This window comes from Megascapheus bottae, chromosome 7 (genome assembly GCF_031878675.1).
Source record: "Megascapheus bottae isolate mThoBot1 chromosome 7, mThoBot2.hap1, whole genome shotgun sequence".
In the NCBI taxonomy this organism is placed as follows: Eukaryota; Metazoa; Chordata; class Mammalia; order Rodentia; family Geomyidae; genus Megascapheus; species Megascapheus bottae.
The window spans coordinates 8,056,618-8,078,380 of NC_143515.1; the positions used below are offsets into that span (position 1 = coordinate 8,056,618).

The window sequence follows — 21,763 nt, forward strand, 5'->3', positions numbered from 1 at the left end:
GTCTTCATGCATGCTAGGCAAGCACTTTAACCACTAGGCCAAACTCCCGGCCCCATATATACCACATTTTCTGTATCCATTCATCTGCAGTAGGGCATCTGGATTGCTTCCATCGCCTGCTATTGTGAATAGTGCAGAGATGAACATAGCTGAGCAGGTGTCCTTGTAATATCCTGGATCATGCTGTTCAGGATAGATGCCCAGAAGTGGTATGCCAGGATCATAGGGAAGGTCTATTTTCAGTTCTTTAAGAAACTCCACACTGCTTTCCAGAGTGGATGAACTAGTCTGCATTCCCACCAGCAGTGTAGTAGGGTTCCTTTTTCTCCACAACCCCGCCAGCAACTGTCATTGTCTGAGTTCAAAATCTTGGCCATTCTTGTTGGGGTAAGGTGGTATCTTAGGGTTGTTTTTATTTGCATTTCCTTTATGATCATGGATGATGAACATTTTCTCATATGTTTTTCTGCCATTTTAATCTCTTCTTCTGATAAGTCTCTCTTTAGTTCCCTTGCCCATTTAGTAAATGGTTTATTGAGTTTGGGGGGGATTAGTTTCTTGAGTTCCCTGTAGATACTGGATATTAAGCATTTGTCAGATATATTATTGGTGAATATCTCTTCCCAGTTGGTTGGCTGTCTCTCTACTTTTGCAACTATGTTTTTATCTGTACAGAAACTTTATTGTTAGGTAGTCCCATTTATCGAGTCTCTCTCCAATCTGTTGTGACGTGACCCTGGGACTCTGTTCAGGAATCTTTTGCCTGTGCCTATGAGTTCCAGTGTCTCTCCTACTTAATTTTATATTTTTAATAGCATAAAATTTTGATTTTTTTAGTAGGATTTTCCATGATTTTAAAGATTATTTTCTCTTGTGAAAGAAATTAATCATTGAGTTCTCTCTCTCTTTTTTTCTCCCTCCCACCAGTCTTGGGGCTTGAACTCTGGGCCTGAGCACTGTCATTAGGCTTTCTCAAAGCCACTTTATCCACAGTTCTACTTCCAGCTTTTTCTGTGTATGCGCAGAATCAAATGCAAGGCTTTTGTGTATGCTAGGCAAGCATTCTGCCAATAGGCCACGCTCCTGGCCAAGCTATCTCTCTTGGAGAGAAGAAAGTTTCATTTTAATATTATGAGTATTTCACCATTCTGGCTTGATGCTTTCTCTAGAAATAAAGGTTTTTAAACATTAAAGTCTTCTAAAAGTTTTCATTTGTTTTATTTATTTTTTAGTGGTAGTGTGTATGGAACTCAGAACCTTGAGCCTTGCTATTCTGTTTTGTATTGGTGATTTTACAAATGGGATTTGCTTTCTACCTGGGTCAGCCTAGGTTACAATTCCCTGCATTACTGGAGGTGACAGGCTTGCCATTTCATTGAGGCATTTGCTAAGGTAGAGTCTCTTGAAATTTTGTGCCTGTGTTGACTTTGAACCCTGATCTTTTTCTCTATTTAACAAGTAGCTGAGATAGTTTCAAGTTCTATAAATAGCTTAAAAAGTGTTATGTTATTTTTATTTTTATTTTATTTTTTGTTTGGGGCCTGGGATTTGAACTCAGGGCCTGGCACTGTCTTTAAGTCTTTAAGTTTTTGCTTTTTTTTTTTTTTTTTTTGGTGGGTCATAGGGCTTGAACTCGGCCTAGGCATTGTCCCTGAGCTCTTCAACTCAAGGGTAGGGTGGTAGTCTCACTTCCTGTTTTCTAGAGGTTAATTGGAGATACGAATCTTTTCTGCGGGGCTGGCTTTGAACTTTGATCCTCAGATTTCAGCCTCCTAGAAGTTAGCTGAGTAGCTAGGTGTGAGCCACTGGCCCGCCTGGCTGTCTTTTAAGTTTTTTTTGCTCAAGACTAGCACTTTAGCCCTTGACCCACACATCTCCCCTTGTGCGTTTTTTAGTGATTAATTAGAGATAAGCATCTCATGGACTTTCTTGCCTGGTCTGGTTTAGAACTATGATCCTCAGATCTTAGATTCCTGAGTAGCTAGGATTCCAGATGTGAGCCATTGATAACAGGCTGATTTTAGTATTTTTTTTCTAGTATTTTTAGCATTTACCTAAGATAATACTTTAACCTGTGATTTTATTTATATCATCTATACCATGGTTTGTTTTAAATACATAAAAGCATATTAAATCAAATAGAGTAGTGAAATATAAACAAATTCATTGGTGCAAGATGTGGTGATACCTGCATGTAAACATTACCATGTATATATATATATATATATATATAATATATATATATATATATATATATGAATGTTATAATCAGGTTACACACACACATACACACACACACATATATTCTTCAGAATGACAGTCCATGTCTGAACAAATAACATTCGAGTAAAGTCTAGAAAGAAAGGAAAGAAGAGTAAAAAAGCCCTTATTCAATCAGTGCAATTGTTTATCTTGTTGCGATATCAAAGAGAAAAGGTATTGTAAGTTTAGCATTTGTCTATATTCAGCACATAAAAATGCTGGCTATTTATTGGATTCTTAGAGAAGGCATTCTAAAATGTTCCTCTCTTAGCAATCTTAAAAGTATCAGAAAAAGATTTAATGTGTATATTTGTATTCATGTATTAAAAATAGCCTTTTGTTGTTAAAGCTAAGTTTCCTGCGTACACATTTGATAAATTATTGTCGACTCTCTGTAATGAAAGAAATGTCTTTCTAAACTTGAATTACAGATTAGTATATTCACAACTTAGTTTAGCTAGAGTAATTAGCCTTGAGACTAACTATATCTTTGTAGGTCAGGTTTAATGCTACATATGTCCCATCAAGAAGTATTTTTCTCAGTGGGAGCATAGACTAGTGGTAGAGTTCTTGCCTAGTGTGCATGAAACTCTGGGTTCGATTCCTTGATACCACATCTACAGAAAAAGTGGGAAGTGGTACTGTGTCTCAAGTGGCAGGGCACTAGTCTTGAGCAAAATGTATTCAGTGCCCTGGCCATGAGTTCAAGCCCCAGGATTGGCAAAAAAAAAAAAAAAAGTATTTGTCTCAAATAGATGTTGGAGACTCATGCCTGTTATTCTAACGAGGTACTCAGGAAGGTGTGACCTGGAAGTTCACAGTTCAAGTCTAATCTGGCCAGAAAAGTCCTGAATTAATCCCATTTCCATTTAACCAGCCAAAAAGTTGGACAAATCTTCCTCTGATTAATCTTCTCTAATGGGTTTTTGTTTTCTTTTCCTACTTCTTCCTCTCACCTGCTCCAGGTCTATAATTCCCATCTTTATATTTTACTTGATAAATGTGAAATATTAGTCTTCTTAGTCCTCTTATTTGTATTTATTCAGTCTTTTCCTGTACTCTCACCTCTCCTGCCAATTTCAGGGGTCAAACTCAAGGTTTTGAGAATTTGAGGCAAATGTTATACAATTGAAGTACAACTCCAGCCTTTTTTCTTATTTACCCCATATTAGATTTGAAACTTGATCATTTTTAGTATTATTAAAACCTAAGGCTTGAAAGAGAGGAAATGGGTTGTTAAAGTTTTTTATGTAAATATAGTGCTAACAAGAAGATGTTATTGTTCAGATTATGTATTTATAAATTAGGACATTCATACTCAAGTGTTCTTGATTTTTGTCTTGACAGATTATAAGGGAAAATAGTATTTCCCTGAGTGAAATTGAATTGCCTTGTTCAGAGGACTTGAATTTGGAAACTTTGTCGTAAGTAATATATATAATAAAAATTACCTATCCTACCTTCTATTGTATAAATAAACTAAAAAAAACACAGGCGTGCTATTGTCATTGACTCCAAATTCCCCACGTTTCTGCCTTTCTGCCCATTGTTTTTCAAACGTCCATAAGGTTGACTTGTTTATTTTATAGCAGTGTAAATCTCTTGTTCTGACAAACAGTATTAACTTGTATTTATCTTGTGCATTCCCATTCATAGTTTACATTTAGAAAGTGGGCAAGAGTTTTAAAAAATGGTGTTTAGCATTGTAAAGCAGGAAGTGGACTTTATCAGTAATAGTCTTGTGGTGCTTCTGCTAAAAAATACACAGAAATCTACTTAGTGGTTGAAGACATACTTGGGGATTTCCAGAAAGATAATAGCTAATTAGCATGAATATTCGTTATTTCCATTCCAAGGTATTAGATGATAATGAATTTTTTGTTGTTGGAGACCAGGACTCAAACTCAATGAGCCTTCACTCATTGGCTGACACATTACCACTTGATCCATACATCTAGCTCTGATTATAATGAATTTTAAAGAAAAACAATGACATTTTTAACTTATTCATACTCTTGTTTTCAGCCAAGCACATGTCTACATAATTGCTGGAGCCTGTTTATCTCTGGGTTTTCGATTTGCTGGCTCAGAAAACTTGTCAGCATTTAACTGTTTGGTAAGAACTGTCTTGGTTTACTCTGCTCTGTTTTCTTTTTTTAATCATCATGTTGAGATTCTTCTTTTAATTCTAAAATTTTTCTTTTCAGCATAAATTTGCAAAAGATTTTATGACTTATTTGTCTGCACCAAATGCTTCTGTAGTAAGTCTTTTTTATATTTCTCTTTGGGGGTAAATGCAAACTTGAAGAATAAGCTAGATGGTAGATTTGCAGTATTGACTCATTTCTGTATTTTTGTTCTGGGATAATAATTTGGCGAGGATATAGTTACAGGTATCTAACTCTTGTGAAAAGAATATATGACAAAGTTTATATCATTCAATGACTTCATGTTGTTGATTTAGTACTGAATGTTGGGAATTTTTCTTTAAGAATTAGGATTCAAGCTGGGCATGGTGGCTCAGCCTATAATCCTAGCTACTCAGGAGACTGAGATCTGAGGATCACAGTTCAAAGCCAGCCTGGGGTACTAAAGACTGTGAGACTCCTATCTGTAAACATTAGAAAACTGTAAGTGGCACTGTATCTTAAGGGGTAGGATGGTATCCTTGAGCTGAAGAGCTCAGGGACAGCTCCCAGATCCAAGAGTTCCAGCCCCATGACTGACCAAAAAAAAAGGGAAGGATTACTATTAATGCAGGTTTAGTTGATCTTGAGTCATTACTGCTCTGATTATGGAAAGACAGTACCATTCTTGCAAACTGGAGCTAACAAAATGCCTACAAAAGTTTTCTTGTGCATGAAGATTGCTGTAATATAACATTGAAAAGTTGAGATTACTTTTTATAGTAATATCTGAATTTCATGTGGGAAAAAGGAAAAAATCAGAGAAAAAGATAGCTGTATGTTAACTGCCAGTTCTTATGTGGTACAATTCTAAAATGTTACTAATTTTACTTTATTATTTTTTGATACTAGTTTGAATTTCTATATTGAACTCGTTTCTTAATCAGGAAGATTTGATTTTACGTCTTTATTTTTTAGAATCAAATATTTATAGGCTTCTACATATGGCCATTTTAGTTGTAGTAATGAGGAAATGTGATGGTAGTTACACTAATGCTATCTTTTTGTGTTACTAGACAGGGCCTTACAACCTGGAAACATGCTTGAGTGTGGTACTGCTGGCTCTCTCCATGGTAATGGCAGGCTCTGGGAACCTAAAAGTTTTGCAGCTTTGTCGTTTCTTACACATGAAAACAGGTGGTGAAATGAACTATGGTTTTCACTTAGCCCACCACATGGCCCTTGGACTTCTGTTTTTGGGAGGAGGAAGGTAAAGGAATATGTATATCCTTGTTCTTTTTTTTTTTTTCTTTCAAAACAGTTCATTTAATTTTTTTAGTCAGATAAACACATTGATTTCTGGACCACTGTAGAGGATAGAGACATTTCACAAACTTATTTAAAAATACAAATTAAAATTAAATGCTCCACATCTGTGATATGAGAGACTACACATAGTAATTTTTTTTTTTTATATAGCAGGACTTAAAGTTAGCCACACACAAAGACCTGAAAGTTACAAAAGTATTGTATTTATTTCTCTTTATCTTTTTTTTGGAGTCAAGCATTCTACCTCTAGACCAAACTCCCGGCCAGTATTTTTAATTTCTAAGATTACTTACGGTTCTCACAACTGTGCTATTTTAGGTTAATGTCTTGCTTATTAATTCAGGAATTGAATTTTTAACATTTGTGGGATGTTGGCTTCTGCCTTAAAAAGGACATGATCTTGAAAGAGCTTAAGGTCTAAATGAAAAGTAAAACATTTACACCATTGACACTCTTGTATTAAACAAGGCATTTTACCCCATTATACTTCTGCACAAAACTTCACTTTCCTAAATCTCAGTAATGTTGTGAGGCTGGGCATGGTGGCATGACCTGTTGTCCCAGCTACACGTAAGGCTAAGATCAGGAGAATCACTGGTCCAGGCTATCTTGGGCAAAAAAAGTTGAGACACTGTCTCATAAATAGAAAGGCTGGACTTGGTGGTATGTACTTCTTTTTGCAGCTACACAAAGAAGTGCAAAAATGGAGGATTGTGGTCAGAAGTATTCTAGGCAAAAATTGAGACCTTATCTTAAAAATAATCAAGGCAAAATAGGCTGGTGCATTAAAGTAACTCCCTGATAAACTCTCTTGTGTTCAAGCCTCAGTACAACCATAAAAATAATGCCTTGAAGATATGCACAGAAGGAATTAGATAATTTGTTTCTGTCAACTTTGCTTTGCAGGTACTCTTTGAGCACATCAAACTCCTCCATTGCTGCTCTTCTCTGTGCCCTTTATCCACATTTCCCAGCACATAGCACTGACAACCGGTGAGTCTAATGATTCTGTCTTCAACCTGACATTTTCCCAGTTCTTTAAGGAGATAAGTTTTTTATATTTTTGTTTCATGGATCAATTTCCAGATTAGCATTGTTCTGTTCCTTTGTTTTTGAAGTTATTTCCCTAGTTAAATTATTTAAGAAGTGTTTCTTATAAAGAAGAGAACTTGAAATATTTGACTTTCCACTAGCTTGGGTCTTTAGAATTATGGTAAAATAAGAAATAAGGGAAATCATCTTAAATTTTTTTTTGCCAGTCCTGGAGCTTGAACTTGGGGCCTGAGCACTGTCCTTGGGCTTTCTCAAGGCAAGGGCTTTACCACTTGAGCCATAGCACCACTTACGGCTTTTTCTATGTATGTGGCACTAAGGAATCGAACCGGGGTCTTGGTGCATGCTAGACAAGCATATAAATTCATCAGCGTAGTAGCTAAGGAAAGAGCCAGAAGATACCTCGTCTGTTATAATTATTTAATTCAATATTAAATGAGATTCAAGAGTTTCCTCTTTTATGTGAAATCTTGTATAAATGACATGGAAGAGACAAAAAAACAAAGGCAGAAAAAAATACCCGTAAGAGTTTAGAAGTGGTGTTGTACCCAAAATTCAGGGTCCCTGAAGACCACGAAGTAGCCGAATCCGATGTAGGAGTACAAGAGTCTTTATTACAAGCTGTAACCTAGACTCAGCTGACACTGGCGCAGCAGGTGTGAGTTGAGAGAGCGCCAACTCTCCTGTTAGCACAGTTTTTTTTTTCCTATTATCCACATTTTTTATTTAAATGTACTTATTATTTTTTTAAGAATTTATTAATGTTGATTTTTACATCATATTTTAAATGACAAGTTTAACATACAAGTGTTCAAGGAGGGAATCTCTATTTACAATCACTAGGACTTAGTATTTAGAACATAATCACAATTAGGCTAAGGGTTTGTATGTCATAGAAACATATTAATTTAAGAAATAAAACATTGTCTATAGAGTCATAGGTTTTTATGTCTATATAGTTATGTTTATATTTCCATTACCATGTCCATAGCTTTGGGTATGCAGTTATTGAGTCCTTGCTCCTGTACTCTTTGGATTTAATAACCGCATATTAAGGATACCATGCGCCTTTTGATCTTTAGGTCTTGACTTGTCTCACTCAACATGATTCGCTCTAGGTTCATCCATTTCCCTGCGAATGCCATTATTTTATCTTGTCTGTTGGCTATGTAGAATTCCATTGTGTATATATACCACATTTTCTGTATCCATTCATCTGCAGTAGGGCATCTGGATTGCTTCCATCGCCTGGCTATTGTGAATAGTGCAGAGATGAACACAGCTGAGCAGGTGTCCTTGTAATATCCTGGGTCATGCTGTTCAGGATAGATGCCCAGAAGTGGTATGCCAGGATCATAGGGAAGGTCTATTTTCAGATCTTTAAGAAACTCCACACTGCTTTCCAGAGTGGATGAACTAGTCTGCATTCCCACCAGCAATGTAGTAGGGTTCCTTTTTCTCTACAACCCTGCCAGCAACTGTTATTGTCTGAGTTCAAAATCTTGGCCATTCTTGTTGGGGTAAGGTGGTATCTTAGGGTTGTTTTTATTTGCATTTCCTTTATGATCATGGATGATGAACATTTTCTCATATGTTTTTCTGCCATTTTAATCTCTTCTTCTGATAAGTCTCTCTTTAGTTCCCTTGCCCATTTAGTGAATGGTTTATTGAGTTTGGGGGGGATTAGTTTCTTGAGTTCCCTGTAGATACTGGATATTAAGCATTTGTCAGATATATTATTGGTGAATATCTCTTCCCAGTTGGTTGGCTGTCTCTCTACTTTTGCAACTATGTTTTTATCTGTACAGAAACTTTATTGTTAGGTAGTCCCATTTATCGAGTCTCTCTCCAATCTGTTGTGACGTGACCCTGGGACTCTGTTCAGGAATCTTTTGCCTGTGCCTATGAGTTCCAGTGTCTCTCGTACTTTTTATCATGTAGCAGTTTCATGGTTTCTGGTCTGACATTGAGGTCTTTGATCCACTTTGAGTTAATGCTTGTGCATGGCGACAGGCTAGGGTCAATTTTTAGTTTTCTGCATTTGGCTGCCCAGTTTTGCCAGCACCAATAATTTGTTAGCACAATTTTAATACAGTCAGGTCTTGGGGGTTTCCAGCTGAGTTACTACTACGTGATTGGTTAACATTTAAGCTAATCAAATCACAATCTTATTGACTATGGGTGCAAGTTTAAACAAAGAGTGAAAAAACATTTACAATGCTCTCTTACTGTCTGGGCCTCTGATGTTTGTCACCTGGTGACTAGTTGTTGGTGAGTTTAATGGAGTCTAAATTCAAAATGGCTTCACTGTGGTTAGGGCTTTGCAGTGGCAGTCAACATGACTTCAAATCAAATAGTGGCAGTCAAGTTGCAAAGAAACTTTGCTTTTGAGAACGCAGTGACTTCCTTTTCCCCAGAAATGACAGTCACGTCAGAACACTTTCTCATAGAGGGGAAGGGAAGAAAACTGTTTCTCGTAAGTGACATCTCTGATATCTAACCACTAACCACTGTGCTAATGATAGCATCCTTGTTGTCTGCTCAGAGAGGGGCCAGAGAATTTGTATAGCACTGAAGAAGAAGCATGACTACTTTATAAAAGGGTCTGATCTCAAATCCATATTGCTGGCAGGTAGAATACAGGAATGTTGAGCAGAAAGATATTTGAGAGGATCAGATTTTATCAGTGCTTGTTTATTAGTGAATATTTTCATTTTAAGACAATTTATATACATTATTATACAGCTTTCTAACTGAATGTGTAGGGAAAATATTCTTGGGTACATCGATATTTTTTTTTTTTTTTTTTGCCAGTCCTGGGCTTGAGCTCAGGGCCTGAGCACTGTCCTTGGACTTTCTCAAGGCTAGAGCTCTACCACTTGAGCCTCAGCACCACTTCTGGCTTTTTTCTATATGTGGTACCAAGGAATCGAACCCGGGTCTTCATGCATGCTTTAACCACTAGGCCAACTCCCGGCCCCATAGATACTTTTTAAGGACCATCTATTCATACTTCTCATTGAACTTGACACCATAAAGAATAAGTCAGAAAAAAAGAAAAAGAAAACTGCTTTTTATGTGACAATCCTACTCCACCTAATGTCCTCTGGACCACGTAAGGGACAGATTGCTTACAATGACTGTCACGTCCTCTGTCTAGATACCATCTCCAGGCTCTCCGACACCTGTATGTGCTGGCTGCTGAACCAAGGCTTCTAGTACCGGTGGATGTGGATACAAACACGCCCTGCTATGCTCTCTTAGAAGTTACCTATAAGGTAACTCTATTTTTATTTGCAATTTTATTGTCATTCATCTTTGCAGGTGAAAACATTTCAGAAGTATTGTCTAGTAAGAGGTGACAGTAATGAATGGAGCTTCCCAAATTATTGTGTATCTGCCAGGTCGTTTACATGTATGTATAGTTTCTGACTTTGTTTTGTAGGCCTTCTCAACTGTTCTTTTGTCTCTAAACCTTACAGTTCATAAATGTTCTTGGTAATGCTACATGGCTAGTACTGCTGTTCTAAGAAGCACTTGAGTTAGAAATGTTTCTAGATCCTTTTTTGGCAGAACACTTGAAAGCCCTAAATTGACTATTTAGATGCACAAGTAAATCTCAGGTCATGTAGCCTTCCTTCAGTAAGTTGTTCAGTACCTCCTCTGTATCAAAGCTGTACTGGCCTCTGGTGAAGAAATGTGGTGCATTGTTATAGTACTTAGGTAATTTCTATTCACTAGGGAGCTAGGTTGGGATGTATTGAAAATAGAGTTGTACAAATGAGAAGGACATGTGGAGTGCAAGAGTGCTTTTGTCTAGCTGTGGGGTTTGGGACATCTGTCACAGTGGACAGTGTTTAAGGGTGAGCTAAGCGGGACTTGTTTTCAGCATAGAAGACAACACGTGTATGAAAAGCCCAGAGGCCATGGCAGTGTAGCTGGTTGGTACTGCTAGTTGGTACTTCTCCAAGTGGTAGGAGAAGAAACATGCCCTGTAAAAGAATTCGGAAATAAAATGTAAGTGTCAGAGGGGGTTTTATATCGTTTAGTATCTTTGAGGAAAGAGGGAGATGAATAGTGGATGTTTTTTCTTTGTAGTTCCTACAAAGTAAATAATGGCTCTACTTTAAATTTTATAAAGGGCACTCAGTGGTATGAACAAACCAAAGAAGAACTGATGGCTCCTACGCTTCTTCCGGAGCTCCACCTTTTAAAGCAGGTAAGTTGGGCATGACTTGGAGGAGTACGTCAAAGGGATAAATGGAAAGAATGGCATAGCATTGAAGGTCACTGCATGGAAAAGTCTTTGGTATAAAACAGTCATGAAGAGCAGAGACGGGCTTGTCCCGAGAGAGCTTGTGCCTTCAAAACATGATTCATATGCTTTTATTCCTTGAGAAATAGAATTTAACAACCTTTTCATGAGGTATTTCTGAGGTACTATTTTTGAAAGGCACGGTTTCAGGTTTTTTGTTGACTGTTTACATTTATCTTACCAGATTAAAATTAAAGGCCCAAGATACTGGGAACTGCTCATAGACTTAAGCAAGGGAACAGAATACTTGAAGTAAGTATATTGTTTGTTTTTTTTTTTTTTCAGAGTAACTTCTAGAAAATAAATAGGGTAGTACATGGAGAAGTAAAATTGTAGATTATCTAGAATATTGCTTATTACTCTTTGATCTCTTCCAAGACAATGTATAGGAGGTATTGAATAAAATGATCTGTCTTTGAAATTGAGTTTTTATTAGGTGAAACTTTCCATTTGGAAGTCATATTCTGAACTGGGTAGGAAATATCTAGCCTGAGGGCAAATAAGGCCTACAAGTCATTTGGTACATGAGAGACAGACACATTTGCTTTTTTTTTTTTTTTTTTTTGCACCATCTGCTTGTGACATCTGCCTGTATTGATAATTTTGTGTACAGCTGGTGAGTGATGTTAAAATATTCAAATGATTCTTGGCTTTGAAATGTTTATACTTTCCATTGAGAAATTTAGCTTGAGAAAGTAATGTATGATTTTATTTAGGAAAATAGGGCCGAAGCTGGGCATGGTGGCTCATGCCTGTAATTCTAGCTACTTAGGAGGCTGAGATCTGAGGATTGTGGTTCAAAGCCAGCCCAGGCACTAAAGATCCTAAAGATCATGAGACTCTTATCTCCAATTAATCACTAGAAGATGGGAAGTAGGGCTGTGGCTCAAAGGGGTATGGCGGTAGCCTTTAGCTGAAGAGCTCAGGGACAGCACCCAGGCCCAGAGTTCAAGCCCCACGACTCAAAAAAAAAAAAAAAAATGCTGAGCCAAACACCAGTGGCTCATACCTATAATATTAGCCACTTAAAAGGCTGAGATCTGGGGGAGGGAAATGGGGACCATGACATGAGAAAGGATATCAATGTATGTGAAGTAATGCACCTTCTATCTGGTGAATGTAATGTAACCCTTCTATTCATTACAGTAAAAAATACATATGAAAAAAAAAGAGGCTGAGATCTGAGAATTGAGGTTTGAAATCTTAACTATTCAGCAATAAGCTGGAAATGGATACATACCTCAAATAGTAGAACCCAAAACTTGAGTAGAAATTGCAGGTGAATATGAAGCCCTGAGTCCAGTACCAGCACAAAATGAAGAAAAGAAAACGGGATTTATATGTCTATTTTTTAAGGGAACTTTATTGTAACACCATTATCTGTCAGATACATTTCTTTTTTTTTTTTGGTGGCTGGCTTTGAACTGCAATGTTCAGATTGCAGTCTCCTGAGTAGCTAAGATTACAGATGTGAGCCACCAGTCTTAAAATTTCTAGAAAATTTAACAAATGTAAAAGTTTTTATAACTTGGTGAGATTTTGTATTTTCCCATCATTTAATGGCAAGTTTCTATATTATTGTCTTTATATTTACATTACTTTCTTTCTACTACAAACCAGTTAATAGCTCTTTAGTGCCTCCAGTGTCCTATACATGTTAGGAAACATAGGGAATACCAACAAGTATTAGATATTAACAGTACATAATTAATATTAGCATTATTAATCTTACCTTTGACACTTGCACTTGAACAAGTCCTACAACTGCGTTAAAAAGAAAACTGGAACTTTATTTTAGGTTTTCTTATTTATTTCAGACTTTCTTTTATGGACTGATTTAATTTTAGATAGAGTGAATAATGGTAGAGAATGATGAAGACTTTAGTTCCTTTAAACAGGGTATTGGAAACCACTGTATTTCCAGCTGAGAACTGCCAGTAATGCCTCAGGTTAAATTCATTATTGTTAATTAATTTTCTTTCAGATCCATTCTTTCCAAGGATGGGGTTTTGTATGTCAAGCTTAGAGCAGGCCAGCTCTCCTACAAAGAAGATCCAATGGGATGGCAAAGTTTGTTGGCTCAGACTGTTTCAAACAGGAATTCTGAAGCCCGGATTTTCAAGGTAGTATTGATTAGTATAAACTGAAAGATCAGAGGTAATAGACCACATCATGTAGCTTTTTTTTCTCTTTTTTTTTTTTTTGGCCAGTCCTAGGGCTTGAACTCAGGGCCTGGGCACTGTCCTTGAACTTATTTTGCTCACGGCTAGTGTTCTACCAACTTGAGCCACAGCACCATTTCTGGCTTTTTCTGTGTATATGTTGCCAGGGAATTGAACCCAGGTCTTCATGCATGCTAGGCAAGTACTCTATCACCAGTTTTTCCTTTTATTGCTGCATATTATAGAGCCTGATTGACCTTGGGTTAGTGTGATAGTTATGATAAGATAGGTACAGTCTGTCTGTCTACTCTAGGATTTACATTTAGCAACAAGTACAACTCAAATCTTTACACTACATAAATTATTTGTTTTAATAATTTATCTTCTTTAAATCAGTCATGTTTTGCTTAATTTATATTAAAAAATGTTTTGCAAGTTAGCATTAATTCTTTATTTTAATTTTGTTGCCAGTACTAGAGTTTGAAATCAGTGTCTGGGTACTGCCCCATAATGTTTTCCTCAAGGCTAGTGTTCTGCCACTTGGGCCACAGTTCTCCTTCTGGCCTTTTGCTGGTTAATTGGAGATGAGAGTCCTGTAGACTTTGAATCGCAGTCCTCATGTTTTAGCTTCTTGAGTAGCTAGGATTACAGGCATGTGCCACTGGAGCCTGGAAGCACTTACTATTTTTTTACTACTAATTCTTTTTTTTCTTTTTTTTTTTTTTTTTACCAGTCCAGGGGCTTGAACTCAGGGTCTGAGCACCGTCCTTGGTCTTTCTCAGGACTAGTGCTCAACCACCTAAGTCACACCATTACTTCTGGCTTTTTCTATGTATGTAGTGCCAAGGAATCGAACCCGGGTCTTCATGCATGCTAGGCAAGCACTCTTATCACTAGGCCAAACTCCTGGCCCAATTTACTACTAATTCTTTTTAATTACTTTTCTTTTTTGCATATACCAATCTATTGTGATATCTCCTTTTTCATCTCTGTTGTATTTCTTTCTTTAGTATGCCTAAGGGTTTGTCTTCTCAAGGAACCTTTTCTTCGTTCATTGGTCCTTGGTATTACTCTATTTTCCCCCCTAGTACTCCCAAGGCCTCTAGTTTTTCTAACTTGCACACTCAGCTAGAACTCTCAGTTACACATCCAGTCCAGTTTTTTTTTTAATTATTTTGCATTATTTTGGAGATAGAGTCTTGCAGACTTTCTGTTTGAGCTTACTTTGAGATCCTTCAGATCTCAGCCCCTGAGTAGCTAGGAATTTAGATGCCCAGCCTTTGTTCCTTGATTTGTCTCTTAATTTCTGTCTAGATCTTCATTAATTCTTCCTGTCTACTAATTTGGGGTTTCCTTTGTTCTCAATTTTCTGTAAGCTTGAAATGTACTATAAGATTATTTATTGGAGATATCTATGATTTTCAGTGTAAGTACTCATAGCTGTAAATTTTCCTACTAGAACTGTGCTTCCTCTATCCCCCCTCTTCCTTTTTTTGATGGTGTTGGTACTGGGGCTTAACTCCAGAGCCTGGATGTTAGCCATTATCTTTTTTCCTCAAGGTTGGGCCCTCTACCGTGCTTTCATTTCTTGATTTTGCTGGTTAACTGAAAATAAGAGTCCTTCAGACTTTATTGTCTGGGCTGGCTTTGAACCACAGTCTGCACATCTCAATCAGTCTCATGAATAGCTAGAATTATAGGTATGAGCCACTGGTAACTGGCAACTTTTTCCTTTAAAGCCTGAGAGGTTTTTTGGGGTTACTGAATTAATAATGTTTAAGTGATTTCTAGAGATTCGTTTTTTCCGGAGCTCTTATGCCTACATAGCACTTCCTTTCTCTTCTGTGTGTTGTATTCAGGTACCTTCCACGGTGCTGGCTTATTTGGCATGGATTGCTTCAGATTGTGCTCAATATGGGAAGCTCTTATATTTCTTTTAATTTTAAAGGACTCTACTGGGCATGATAGTGTTGGTTGGAAGTTATATTGTTCAGGGCTTGAAATTCTTCCATCTCTGCTCTCTTTTGAGAGAGCAGAAGGTTTCTGCTGATTCATATTCAATTTTTAGTCTTGAACCCTGAGTGATAGCCTGTTTTGTTTTCCTATTTTGTGGTAAAATACACATAAAATGTATTGTTTTAGCTATTTTTAAGTGTAACACTGTATTTGTTTATAAAGAAAACCTTGAACTTAACAGAACAGGTTGATGAAGTTCTAGCAAGTTGGAACCATCTTGGGTTTTGTGGGAATATTGTATGAAAAGTAGAAGGTAGAGTTCTTATAATTGCATGTATTACTTTTTGAACAGGAAGGAAATAGTCTGTGATTATCTCACTTGCATTATTGATGATCTTGTTTGATACTCTTTTTTTAGCCAGAAACAGTTTCATCATTCACTTCTGACCCAGCACTTCTGTCATTTGCTGAATATTTCTGCAAACCAAGTGTGAACATGGGTCAGGTATGTATTCTATGTTTTGCTGAGTTCCAGAACTACAATTTGTTATTATTTTTATCTGTAAACCACCAAAACTTGGTAATATCTACTTCTGTCTTTTGATTGATGACATGTCTCAGATATGATTTTTGCTTGGCAAAAATCCATCACTACAGTCTAAAACAAATTCGGTAACTTCCTACCTTAACTTTTTTTTTTTTTGTCCAGTCCTGGGGCTTGAACTCAGAGTCTGAGCACTGTCCTTGGACTTTGTCAAGGCTAGAACTCTACCACTTAAGCCATAACACCATTTCTGGCTTTTTCTATGTTTATGGTACTGAGGAATCAAACCTGGGTCTTCATGCATGCTAGGCAAGCACTCTTACTGCTCGGCCAAACTCCCGACCAACTTCCTACCTTAATGGGAGAAACAACTTAAGGTTTTTTTTTTTTTTTCTTTTGTAACTTAAGGTTTTCAAGACATTCATTTTGATGAGTAAGAGTTAATGTTTCTTTAATTTATGTATTCTATATATATGTGTTTCCTCTCTATATAACTTTATGTCTGATGATAATACAGTGCTTGTCAGGACTTTGATGATGTTTAGTGAATCTTTGCTTTAATCTACTGTATAGACAGAATGATTTTATATAGAAATTAAATGATTCAAGATTGAAGCCTGGTTTGTACAAATGTATGTACAAGAAATAGTTTCCTCATTTCTAAAATTGAGGTTATAGTAGAACTACCTTATAACATTGCTTGGGGATTTAAGTGAAATAATCTTCCCCTCATTGTTGTCTGTGTATACTCTCCTGAGTATGTGACATAATTTCTTTTTTTTTTTTTTTTTTTTTTGCCAGTCCTGGGCTTGAGCTCAGGGCCTGAGCACTGTCCTTGGACTTTCTCAAGGCTAGAGCTCTACCACTTGAGCCTCAGCACCACTTCCGGCTTTTTCTATGTATGTGGTACCAAGGAATCGAACCCAGGTCTTCGTGCATGCTAGGCAAGCACTTTAACCACTAGGCCAAACTCCTGGCCCGTGACATAATTTCTTATTTAATTCTGACCCTAGGGAATAGCTACGTTATTATTCTGAGCTGACAAATGAGGAAACTGGTCCTCAGAGATGTCACATGATCATCACATAGCTAGTTCGGAGGTCAGAGATCTTGTGTTTGCAAGGCAGATGGTCTACCATTTCAGCCACACCCCCAGCTGTAATTGGATTTTTTCAAAGTATATTGATTGTACAGAGGGTTTTACCTTAGATTCTGTATATGCATATATCATGTCATCACATTTACTCCCTCGGACTATTGAGTTTTCTTGCTTTTCTTTCCTCTGTTTTTTTTTTAACAGTTTTAAGTGACTATTATTATGTCATCTGCATACATAGACACAGTGCATTTCAGTTTTATTCAGCTTCGGTCATTTTCTCTTCCTCCCCTCCTCTAAGCTCCTAAGCAGTTCCACAATTGTATCTACATGTCGTATCTATCTATCATCTATCTCTATATCTGTATATATATACATATATATATATAGTATTCTTACAGAAAAACATATATTCTTCATGCAGAGAAAATGTGGTATTTATTGCTTTTTAACTTTTTTTTGAATAACATATTGCTGTCCAATTCCATGCATTTTCATGCAAATGACCTAATTTTATTCTTTATGGCTGAGTAGTTCTCCTTGTTTTGTGTATATACCACATTTTCTTTATCCCATTCATCAGCTGAAGGTCATCTAAGCTGATTCTATAGCTTGGCTGTGTGAATAGTGCTGTGGAAAACATAGGTAGGCAAGTATCTCTATTGTAGCCTGATTTGCATTCCTTTGGACATATGCCCAAGAGTGGTAGGTATCGTCGAACAGTGTATTCTTTTTTTTTTTTTTTTTTTGCCAGTTCTGAGCTTGGGCTCAGGGCCTGAGCACTATCCCTGGATTTTCTCAAGGCTAGGGCTCTACCACTTGAGCCACAGCACCACTTTTGGCTTTTTGCTATGTATGTGGTACCGAGGAATCGAACCCGGGTCTTTGTGCATGCTAGGCAAGCACTCTACCACTAGGCCAAACTCCCGGCCTGTATTCTTATTTTTTTTTAAGGAACTTCCATGCTGATTTATTTTCTTAGTGGTTTTACTAGTTTATGTTCCCACCAAGTCATTCTAGACTGTATTTGTTTTTTGTATTTTCGGTAATAGTCATTCTGACTCGGATGAGATGAACTCAGTGTCATTTTGATTTGCCTTTCCTTTGTTAAGTCCAAGAATATTGAGCATTTTTTCATGCGTTTATTGGCCATTTGTGCATTTTAATCTTTTTGAGAATTAATCTGTTTAATTTATTTTCCCATTTAGTGATGGGTTGGTTCTTTTGGAATTTAGTTTTTTGTACTCCTTATATATTCTGGTTATTAATCTCTTGTCAGGTGAATGCATAGCAATTTTTTTTCCCTTACTCTGTAAGCTATCTCGTCATTCTAGTGACTCTTTGCTTTTCATTGTGCAACATTTTTTATCTTGATGCAGTTCTATTTGCTCTTATTTTCTGAGCTATTGGAGTTCTATTTGGGAAGTTGTTGCCTATGCATATATCTTTCAGGAATTTCTTGTACCAGTTTCAGAGTTTTAGGTCTGACATTAAGAGTTTTGATCCAGTTTGAACTGAGTATAGCACAGGAGTCAGATACTTTGTTTCAGTTGCCTATATGTGGATATCTGGTTTTTACAATGTTTTTTTGAAGAGAGATTTTCTTTTCTCCCACATATGTTTTTGTCAACTTTGTTAAAAATAAACTAGCTGTGCTAGTGCTAGTTGCTCACACCTATCACCCTAGGTACTTGGCAGTATTGCAGTTTAATGTTAGCCCAGGCAGACAGATCCTCAAGACTCTTCTCTCTAGTAAACCACTTGGAAGTATATGTATCTTAAGTGATAAAGTGCCAGCTATAATTACTATTGTCACAGCTTTCTCATGATGGGTTGTTGAATTATCAAAGGCTTTTTTTGCATCTGATAAAGTGATATGTTGGTTTTTTTTTTTTAATCCTTGATTGCAGTCACACTTTAATGAAATGGAGACTAAAAGAACAAAACAACAAACAATGAAATAAAAGTTCTCTAAAATATAAATAAGATTGACAAACTTCTAACCAAATTAAGCAAGAGGGAGGATATTCAAATTAATGATGTTAGAGATAAAAAAGGATATATTACAACAGATACTAAAGAAATTCAGCAAATCATTAGAGCTGGGTATGGGTGGCTCACGCCTGTAATCCTAGCTACTCAGGAAAGTGAGAGCTGAGGATTGAGGTTCAAAGCTGCCCGGGCACTAAAGGGGTACTAAAGAACGTAAGACTCTTATTTCTGATTAACCACTAGAAAACTGGAAGTGGCACTGAGGCTCAAAGAGGTAGGGTGGTAACCTTGAGCTGAAGAGCTTGGGGTCAGCACCTAGGACCAGAGTCCAAGACTAACAGCCAACAAAAATAAATAAATAAATAATTAGAGAACATTTTGAAAACTTACAATCCTCCATCAAACTGGAAAATTTAGGGGGAAAAATTCTATGGCTTATTAAGTGTGAATCAAGAGGATAAACACAGTCATATCCATAGTGAATAATGACCAATAAAAACAAGTAAAAGCCCGGGATCAGATGGAGTCCCTGCCAGACTTCCAAAACCAGTGCTTCTCAAACTATTCCAAAAATCCAAAAGGAAGGGATGTTACCATTCTGTAAAGACAGTGTTAGTGAAATACCAAAGACAAATAAAGACACAACAAAACTTATAGACTAATTTCCTTAATGAACAAAGAAGCAGAAATTTCCAATAAACTACTTACAAAATGAATTGAGATTATATACTATAATCAAGTTGATTTCAATACAGAGATACAAAGATAGTTTAATATATGCAAATCAATAAATATATGTTCAATCAAGGATTTTTTTTTTCTTTGTGGGTCATGGGGCTTGAACTTGGCCTGGGCTCTGTCCCTGAGCTCTTCAGCTCAAGGCTACTGCCCTACCCATGAGCCAAGCCCCACTCCCCATTTTCTAGAGGTTAATTGGAGGTAAGAGTCTCAGGTCCTTTTGTTCCTGGGCTGGCTGGCTTTGAACCTCAATCCTCAGATCTCAGTTTCCTGAGTAGCTAGGATCACAGGTGTAAGCCACCTGTACCCAGTTCTAATGATTTTCTGAATTTCTTTAGTATCTCTTGTAATATATCCTTTTTTATTTCTAACTTCATTAATTTGAATATCCTCCCTTTTGTTTAATTTAGCTAGAAGTTTGTCAATCTTGTTTATATTTTAGAGAACTCTGCTTCATTGTTTTATTCTTTAGTCTCCATTTCATTAATGTGTGACTTAATTATTATTATTTCTTTTTTCTTTTTTCTTTTCTTTCTTTTTTTTTTTTTTGGATGGGTCATGGGACTGGAACTTTGCCTGGGTGCTGTCCCTGAGCTCTTTCAGCTCAAGGCTACTGTCGTACCCTTGAGCTAAGCCCCCTGTTTTGTAGAGGTTAATTGGAGATAAGGGTCTCCTTTTGTGCTTGGGCTAGCTTTGAACCTTGATCTTCAGATCTCAGCCTCCTGAGTAGCTAGGATTATATGTGTGAGCCACTATGCCCGGCTTACTATTTCTACCTACTCATTTTGTGATTGATTGTTCTTGTTTTTCTACGAGCTTAAAGGTGGTTTATGTGTGAACTCTGTAATTTTGTAGCAGAGGCTATTGTGGCCATACTTTCCCCTTATTTCTGTCCTTCTGGTTCAGATAGGTTGTATTTCCATTTTTATCTGAATCTAGGCATTTTAAAATTTCTGTTTTGTCAGGTATCTACTAGTGATCATTAAAATGTATTTGAATAGTTTTTGTAGTTTCCTTGTTCTGATTTCTAATTTTATCCCACCATCTATTAAGATACAAGAATTTATTTATTCATTCATTCATTGTCGGTTATGGGACTTAAACTCTGGGCCTGGGCCCTGTCCCTGAGCTCTTCAGCTCAAGGCTGCCCTACCCCTTGAGCCACAGGGTCACTTCTGGTTTTCTGGTGATTAATTGGAGATAAGAGTCTCACGAACTTTTTAGTGCCTTGTGATTGTAAGATCCTGAGTAGCTAGGATTATAGGCATGAGTCACTGTGCCCTGGGAGAATTTACTTTTAAGTAATTAGGACTTGTTTATGACCTATGATAATTTATTGGAAGAAGTTCCATGATCTGCTGAGATCAATGTGTAACTGTTATAGGATGGTATATTCTATAGATGCCTATATGTAAATGGTACTTATTTCTACATTATCTTTGAATTGACTTTGGAATATACTTTAATGTGTTAAAAATTCTAATTTTTCACAGAAACAGGAAATTCTGGATCTCTTTTCTTCAGTACTCTATGAATGTGTTACCCAGGAAACCCCAGAGATGTTGCCTGCATACATTTTAATGGATCAGGTATAGTTCCAAAACCCTATTAAAATTCTTTTTTTCTTTTCTTTTCTTTTCTTTTTTTTTTTTCTGGTGGGTCATGGGCCTTGACTCAGGATTAGGGTGCTGTCCTTGAGCTCTTTAGCTTGACTTTGAGCCATAGTGCCACTTACAGTTTTTGAGTGGTTGATTGACAATAAGAGTCTCATAGTGACTTTTCTGCTCAGGCTGGCTTCAAACCATGATCCTTAGTTTTCAGCCATCTGAGCAGCTGTGATTACAGATGTGAGCCACCAGTACCTGGCTTAACTTATTAGAATGGTGATTTTTATTCTGTGTTTCAAGTGACCTATTGAATGAGGTAGCAGGGATCCTAGGTGTCTTTCATTTTATTTGCTTTTTAGAATATTTAAAAAGGAATTCACAGATATATCCAAAAAGCCTGGACTTAGTGTCGTCATGAGTGCTATTTTGGGTGCTGTCTTAGGCTTCCCGTTGACCCTTCTCCCCTATTAGGGGAGAAAGAAAACATTCCCTCCCTTCCCCGTAATATTCTTGTGTGGACGCTTGCCTTCTGGCAAAACCTCTTTGTGGAAAAGACTGTAGATGAACAGTAAATGAGCAAGTT

The 21,763-nt window shown here is 36.9% G+C and overlaps 1 protein-coding gene across 1 annotated transcript in view; it reads left to right on the forward strand.

Moving 5' to 3' along the window:
• The window catches only part of Anapc1 (anaphase promoting complex subunit 1), a 95,962-nt gene that overhangs the window by 66,437 nt on the left and 7,762 nt on the right, over positions 1–21,763 (forward strand). The window contains exons 37-47 of the mRNA XM_090336382.1: positions 3,610–3,686; positions 4,288–4,378; positions 4,470–4,523; positions 5,465–5,658; positions 6,624–6,710; positions 9,931–10,048; positions 10,912–10,989; positions 11,270–11,337; positions 13,070–13,208; positions 15,622–15,708; positions 21,067–21,162. Of these exons, the coding sequence (XP_090192508.1) occupies positions 3,610–3,686; positions 4,288–4,378; positions 4,470–4,523; positions 5,465–5,658; positions 6,624–6,710; positions 9,931–10,048; positions 10,912–10,989; positions 11,270–11,337; positions 13,070–13,208; positions 15,622–15,708; positions 21,067–21,162 (1,089 nt within the window). The remainder of the gene's footprint in view (positions 1–3,609; positions 3,687–4,287; positions 4,379–4,469; positions 4,524–5,464; positions 5,659–6,623; positions 6,711–9,930; positions 10,049–10,911; positions 10,990–11,269; positions 11,338–13,069; positions 13,209–15,621; positions 15,709–21,066; positions 21,163–21,763) is intronic.